Below are 7,974 nucleotides of genomic sequence, written 5' to 3' on the forward strand. Positions count from 1 at the left end.
TTAATTGTGGCGAGAACACAAATGATACACCACATGTTTTAATAAAAGTTGTGAGAAATTTTATTTGTGAAGTTATTAACTTTTTAGCACACATATCCTACAATTTGTATAATGACACGTGATGTACCATCCCGGGTACCGGTCACATTGAAAAATGTCTCCTACATAACAATGAGACTGAAAATAAGATTGCCTCTTTTGGTTCTATCATTCTTTTGCGCACGTAAGATTGGTGGACAAAGATTTGTCCAAATTTCTTGAACAAGAGAAATCCCTAACCAAACGCCAACAAGTTTGGAGAAACGTAGATTCACGACATTAGATGCTTTATGATATGAGGCTTCACTTAAAAGCCATCCTTTTGCTTTATTTCTTCAACGTCCGACATAGAAAGCAATACATCTTGAAATTTTCCTACATAAAACGCCTACCTAACGAGATCGAAGACATCTTTCGTGACTTCGTGCAGCAGTAAACAAATATCTAAAATGTCCGACACGCGTTCAGTGCTATGTTACATAAATTTGAACCGCACTCTTCAATCAGAAACAAATATTTACAAGATTAAATTTCATCAAGGAATCAACACATCCGTATCATGAAACGAATGCCAGTAACGTTACAGACTTGTAGAACACGACGCTGCGTTGGAAGTACACAAAGTACTGAATAAAACATGCAAATCTTGAACACTAATTCCCTTTCCCCCAGCAGTAGAGACAAATTAGAGAAACTTTGATAGAACTTGGCAAGATGTCCAGAAGGCTTTTGTGGCAACCCTTATGATTACAGGGTTTTGGTATATCCTGTAAATAACAAAAAAAGGGAGGTCAAAGAAGAGATTTAAATTAAGACCGAGACACCGATTGCTGTATAAAGTTGCACTAGTAAAAGTTCAGTAAGTAAAAATCGTTAAATTATGAGAGTAATCCACAACATGCTGCATGATGACGGTGAGAAATTCTAAAACCATCAGATTAGGTAAGATTGGGTTGAAGTAAGAGTAACCTACCCAATTGCAGTTGCCCCCCACGATGCTACGTTATAAATAACTTTACTTCCGTCCCACGCTTTACGAAGCTTTCCCTTCTTCTTTTTCACTGAGAATGTTTTGCTAAGGGCTACACAAGAATAGTACATGTAAGATTCCATTTGTAAAATGTGGACACCAAATCTAATCAAATAAAGCACAACATGTATATAGCACTACAAGATTTGAAGCTAGATTTTTCTATATCCATTTAAACTTAAGAAATAATTTAAAAACAGATATTAGACTAACCTTCCTGAAGTTGATTAGGGGTCAATTCCTGCAAATCAGACAACAACCAATTAAAAAGAGTGGATACCTCCATCCAATCCAATTTGGTGTATGAAACATGCTCAAATGACCAAAAAAGGCTACATATGCACAATTAAAAAAAATCTGCTGAAGGTATTGACATGTCAACAAGTTAAAAATTCTGACACTAGTGCTAATGCGTAATAGCTCATTACTTATGAATTCAAGGGTTCAAACCTCTTAATCTACGTACATTATGGTACTCCTAAAAGAGTAAAAAACCATGCTTTTACATAACGATGATGGGCTTTAAAGCAAAAGCAAGAGTTAAATATCCACCTAACAGAGATGAGATGTCAAGATGAAATGATAGGAATAATCAGAAAGGATCAATTTAGAAATCTAATTGGCATAGACAGATTGAGAGTGGAACCAATTAAGTGCAAATAACAAGAAGCTACGACTATGTATTAGCATCTTATCCATGTCAAGATGGTATAACGCTAAGGTGTCTGACATGAGTGAGGAAAATAAAAATTTTAAAACTATGTAGGGAAACATTAAGAGTGGCATCTATGAGTAATAACTGATAAGATACAAGGAAAGTAGGCTACCGTATAGATGACCCCTAACAAAAAGGAAGAATAGTAGTAAATGTAAAAGATCAAAAGGCCAACCAAGACTATCATGGATCAAGTAGTACAAAAACTTTAGGATATATGCATGCCCATATATTCGCCATATAGGTCAAAGCCAAATACTAGATTAGGATGAAACTAGGACCAAAAGTGGGGCCAAAAATTTCAATTAGCATTATGCTTGTTTATCCCTAGCATGTTCAGAAAGCAGGATAAATAATCAATCTCCGTTTTTCTTTTCTTCATTCTCTTTGTAAAACGAAGATGGATATGGCTTGCACACACTAATCTGATAGACAGTCATATAGGTGGAACTTTCTCAGTATGCGTTAAACATGGTGTTTTGTTTTTTTTTTTTTTTTTTTTTTTGGCATCTGTGTCAATTATAGTTGTGGTAGTCAAACTAAAAAAATCAAATGAAGTTATGCTCATCAGAGTTTCAAGATACCTTAGTCTGTTTAAGGGACAACAGGTATGCAGCCATAAAGCATGCAATACCCTCTACTATATCTTCTTGCCTAACAAGAACGTAGTCTTCTTCACCAAATTTGCTATCCTCATCTTCCCATAGATCATTCTCACTAACCAGATCCCACGAATTACCTTCTTCTGCTGCCATACAAGAACAGTTCAGCAAGTACACATATAGAGAACATGGTACCTATGTTAGGATGCATACCAGGTATATTTTGCGGAACTGATGCTTGTGCACTTTGAAGCTTTTGAAGAAAGTCAGGGCATTCAACTCTAGATTTAAGAAGGTTGCATAACTGCATCAAGATGAACATGGTACCTATGTCAGAATATGGAAAGCTTTCATAATGAAGAGTACACCGTCCCTTATTAGGAAAAAAAATTAATAGCAAAAGCAATACTAGTGATACGAGGTTTCAGTTTGGACTAGACAAGTTTTGAAGATAACACCAATTTTTTCAGTGAAGATATCATAACACACAAAAAGATAATATGAGGTTAGCATAGAGGACTCAGACGTCCACTGCGTAGTGCCAGATTACATATTGGTTGGCAGATATATTGTTTTACAGAGCCAATCAAAGCAACATAGTTATCAAATTCGAGAAAGTCGATCATGGAAAGCTACATCCTCTAACCTTATAAGAAATAAGGGTCCACACTCGACATAGTTATCAAACTCGACAATCGCCATTAACCATAGTAATCAAGTATGAAGCTCACAATTAACTACCATTCACCATAGATTGTACCGGGAGCAGCTCGATTCTTATTTAATTCAATATTTATGCCAAATAGTCTTAAAATTTAAAGAACCACCCGAATCCCAATTTCAAACTCCAAACCAAAATTATCAAATTGCAAGCTATGTGCATATAATTCACCTCCAAAAGGCCAAAAATTCAACCCAAATCAAGCCCAAAACCTCCCAATTCCCACACAGAACCCTAAATTCATCAAAATCATCAACAATCCATACCTCGTCGGCTTCGCAGTCAGCCAGCGAACTCGTCGATCCCCTTCCCTGTCGGCGGTCGTCGTCAACGGCGGCACCACGAGAACTGTTATCGTCTTCATCTTCGTCATCATCCCCATCGTCCTCCTCGTCAGCACCCCCAGTTGTACCGAGCGACTCGAGCGCTCTCTGGCACTGCTCGAGCACCGCCTGCAGAGTCTTCCTCTTCACGCGGAGCTGATCCTTGTGCTGCGAATCCACTCTCCTCAATTTCGCGTCGGCCGACGGCTTCGTGCCGGAGACCTCGACCTCGACCTCCATGGCTCTGAGCTTCGTAATAATTTAGATTCAGTTGCAGTTGTTGGATCGGTGAGGAGGTTGGAAGGAAGAAGATTTGGGGGGTTTCGGTTCGAAGAGAATTGTCGGGCGCGGCAGTTGGTGTTCCAATGCAACAACATGATTGATTAAAATTTTATTAATGGTGCTTTTATTTTGTTTAAAAAATAGTTTTATTATTGTACTTGCTTTTGTGGGATTTGGTTTTCGAAGCCGAAGAGGAGAATATACCAATACCTGATCTTTGTACCTCAATATACCAATTGTCACATTTACAAATTTATTTTTTTATTATTAATAATACGACTACTTAATTATACAAAAAAAAAATTAAACTTTAACGAAAAGCATCAAGGTACTGTTCATTTTAACAAAAAATTATATTTTTACACTAAAAAGTCAATCATAGTACTATTCACTTTACCCTTTATTTTGTCCTTATCATTAAAACTCAAAGTTTTTAAACCCTTTTCATTAATTTTCCTAAAAAATAAATCATCAAAATTTCAAATCAAGATACACAGACAAGTAAATTCTTTGCGGGGGATTCAGTCAGTTCTCTTAGCCATCAGTCAAATGCACTAGGCTCATCTCATGGAGGGAAAAGCCAAAATACAATTGTGTTGTTGCTCGCCGCCTCGAAGATGTAATTTTTTTTTTTTAATAATACATACTACTTAGTTATAGAAAAAATCATCAAAATTAAATTTAAAGAAAAACCAGCTAGTAACTTTGGCATGACAATTCACATTTCCGAGATCAGTAAGACTCGCAAGAGGTTTAAGTTTAAAAAGGGACCATATGTGGCTTCGCCATGTCAATTCACCGTTCCGGGAGTCGGGAAGACTCATATAGACTTAAATTTAAAAAGGGACATGGCTGCATTACAACAGTCCACTTTTCTAAGGGTTAGAAAGACTCAAAAAGACATTTCAACATTTCCCTGTTTGCTATTGTGTGATTCACTAGTATCAATAATCAAACACAAGGATGTTGTGTGGCTTCGTGCCTGAAATATGTTCCTAACCACTAAGCTACTAGGGGTGATTAAATATATTTTCTTGTTAATTTAGTTTATATAAATTTGGACTACATAGGATAGGATGACAAATGCTAAAGGCTGTGTTTGGTTCCGTGGAAGGGAATACATCCCACTCACACGGAACGACGGAATGGTTCATTTGTTTTGTAAAATAATATTTCTCTCTTTTTGATGAGCTGAGCTGGCATGTTTTTGGTGATTGAATTATAATACAGTTTGATCTGGACACCTAAACAAATGTTTGGCAAATCCTTTTGCCTAACCACAACATTAACTAATCATAATCAACACTTCTAATAGACACCGTTCTTCTTAATGTAAATATATCATTGTTAAAAGAAAATATAATTTTATAATTTAATATGAAGTACACTACAGTATATTAGGAATTTCATAGGTGGGACAACTTAAATCGGGGTCAATTGTGCAAACGAAACTGAAAAAATGTATAAAGCATCCATTCTTTAGATCGGTGTCGATCACAATACGAGAGCGGGAGCAACCAAATTCGCCTGAAACCGGTCGATGCGGCTCGGAAACGGCTAAAGAATGGCTTGAAATCATCGGTGCAGCTTGGAAGGCAAAGATTGCAGATGAGAGTGGAAGAAGAAGGGAAAAAGAAATTAAAAGCCCTAAATCATAAACCACGTCATTTTGGTTGTTTTGGTTTGGTCCAACCACTGAAATGAAACAATTTGTTTTGGTCCAACGATAGCTTCTTTTAAAAGACCAAGTGAACCTTTGTTTATAGGATTAGAAAACCAGACCCAAAAATTAGTATAACTTTTGGGCCTATAAACATTACAAAACACCCGTAAGTGCTATAAAAGAGGCTTACCATATGGGTAGACCTGGCATTCGTGTCATACCCAATATCTTAACGAGTCGTGTCGTGTAACATCCGTTAAAGTAAACGGGTAACATGACCTGATCCGAAATCGACTCATTAATATTATCAGGTAATATGACTCGATCCGTTATCTGTTAAAAAAAAAATTAAAATCAATAAATAATGAAAATGAAAAACATAATTTGACAAAATAAATAGAAAACATAATACTAAATTAGTATATGCACACCACATTGTCACCTAAATATTACTCCGAAACATAAAATTAAAAAATTAAAAATAAAAAAACATTTGTCTTTCAAGTATTATATACTCCAAAATAAGAGCCTAAAGAAAAAACATTAGTACATTACTATAAAGTATCAAATGTTCAAGGATATGCAAAATGAAAGGAGTTGGGTTTTGCATGTTTATATATGCTTTCACATTTTTTAGACTTGTACATTAATGATTATGAATTTTATTTATTTTGAACTCCCTTAAAAATACTATTCATGAGGGTTTGTATGGTTTTAAAATTCAAACGACGTTGTACCCATACTCATAGCATAGAGGATGTGATCAAGAGCCTTTGCATATTTTTTTCACATTTTTTGCACTTGTAAATTAATTATTATACTTTTTTAATGTGTTTGGTATTTTTAAATTACTTGATACTTTTATTTTAATGTGTTTTATAATTTTTTTTTAATCTCACTCTTTGCCTATAATATACTATAAAAATAAATAAATAAATAAAATTTAGATTTTTTAAATTTATATATAATAAGAATGCAATATACATATTTAATATTTAATATACAATATATACATATACACTATAACTATTGTATTTATAATAAGTTTTTTTAGTAGTTTAAAAAATTAAAAAAATTAAAATTATCAAAATAACTTTTTTCTTAACGTGTCGAAACAAGTTACTCACGTGTCACTTTCGTGTAAACATGTTAAGGATAAGTTATTAACAGGTTCTTATCGTATGACCCGATAACGATTCGATTAGTTATCATATTGACCTGAAACCTGTTATTTTCGTGTCGTGTACGTGTCGTGTTAACAGGTTGTGTAAGAAATTGTCAAGTCTACATATGGGAGGCTTTGTGTTCTATTTAGAGTAAATTATAGCAATGATCTCTTAACTTTAACTCAATTGAAGCAATGGTCTCTCAACTAAAAATTCATTAATAATGGTCCCTCAATTAATCAAAACGTGTAGCTATAGTCATTTTCATCAACTCTGATAGAACTTCTGTCAGAATGAGTCATGTGTCATACACATGAGTTTGAATCAAGGGGCTAATATTAAAAATCAAATAAGATGAACTGTATCAGTGGTCCATTAACTTTAATCCAACTGGAGAAGTGGTCCCTCAATTTTAATTTAGGGTAAAAGACTGTTTACTACCCTCATGTTTTGTGATTTTCAACATTTAGTACATCAAGTTTTTTTAGTCTCAGATTCATACCTAAAGTGTAAATTTTGGGACAGTCTCATACATCCGTTAGTCAAACTGTTAAATTTGCCATTAATTGTGACGTGGCACCATGATTGGGCGCCACGTGTCATCCACGTTTTTTTTCTTTTCTTCTTTCTTCTTCTTCCTTCTTCTGCAACTTTCTTTTTTCTTCCTCCTTCTTCCTTCTTCCTCCGAATCTGGGGAATTTTTTTTTCTTTTTTTTTCTTTCTTCTTCTTCCTCCTTCTTCCTCTATCTTCTTATTCTTCTTCCTCCGACTGCAACTTTTTTTTTTTTTTCTTCCTCCTTCTCCTTCTTCCTTCCCCTTCTTCCTCCTTCTTCCTTCTTATTCTTCCTCCGAATCTAGGGAAGATGAAGGTTTTTTTTTTTCTTCCTCCTTCTTCTCCTTCTTCTCCTTCTTCCTTCCTCCTTCTTCCTTCCCATTCTTCTTCTTCTTCCTTCTTCTTCCTCCGAATCTGGGGAAGATGAAGGTTTTTTTTCTTTTTCTTCTTTCTTCTTTCTTCTTCTTCCTCCTCCTTCCTCCTTCTTCTTCCTTCTTCTTCTTCTTCTTCCTCCGACTGCAACTTCTTCTTTTTTTCGTTCTTCCTTCTTCTTCTTCCTCCTTCTTCCTCCTTCTTCTTCTCCTTCTTCCTTCCTCATTCCTTCCCCTTCTTCTCCTTCTTCCTTCTTCCTTCTTCTTCATCTTCCTCAAAAAACAAAAACAAAAAAAAAAAACCTTCATCTTCCCCAAATTTGAGGAAGAAGAAGAAGAAGGAAGAAGAAGAAGGAAGAAGAAGGAAGAAGGAGAAGAAGGGGAAGGAAGAAGGAGGAAGAAAAAAAAAAGTTGCAGTCGTCGGAAGAAGAAGAAGAAGAAGAAGAAGAAGAAAGAAGAAGAAGGAGGGAAAATGAGGAAGAAGAAGAAAGAAGAAAAAAAAAACTTCC

General features: G+C 35.1%; 1 protein-coding gene across 2 annotated transcripts; it reads right to left on the bottom strand.

Annotated features, from left to right (window-relative positions):
* Window positions 1-514: 514 nt before the first annotated feature.
* Window positions 515-3,847, bottom strand: LOC103441659 (uncharacterized). 2 transcript variants are annotated; one of them, XM_008380351.4, is made up of 6 exons: window positions 3,374-3,847; window positions 2,600-2,690; window positions 2,369-2,532; window positions 1,283-1,310; window positions 1,013-1,121; window positions 515-806 (listed from the first exon to the last, which is right to left on the bottom strand). In XM_008380351.4, the coding sequence occupies exons 1-6, from the start codon at window positions 3,668-3,670 to the stop codon at window positions 725-727; spliced, it is 771 nt and encodes a 256-aa protein (XP_008378573.1). In that variant the 5' UTR covers window positions 3,671-3,847; the 3' UTR covers window positions 515-724. The 2 variants fall into 2 exon arrangements, with proteins under 2 accessions (XP_008378573.1, XP_008378574.1); XM_008380352.4 differs by having other exon boundaries at window positions 2,369-2,529; window positions 3,374-3,832.
* Window positions 3,848-7,974: the final 4,127 nt, after the last annotated feature.

The sequence above is a fragment of the Malus domestica genome, chromosome 08 (genome assembly GCF_042453785.1).
Source record: "Malus domestica chromosome 08, GDT2T_hap1".
In the NCBI taxonomy this organism is placed as follows: domain Eukaryota; kingdom Viridiplantae; phylum Streptophyta; class Magnoliopsida; order Rosales; family Rosaceae; genus Malus; species Malus domestica.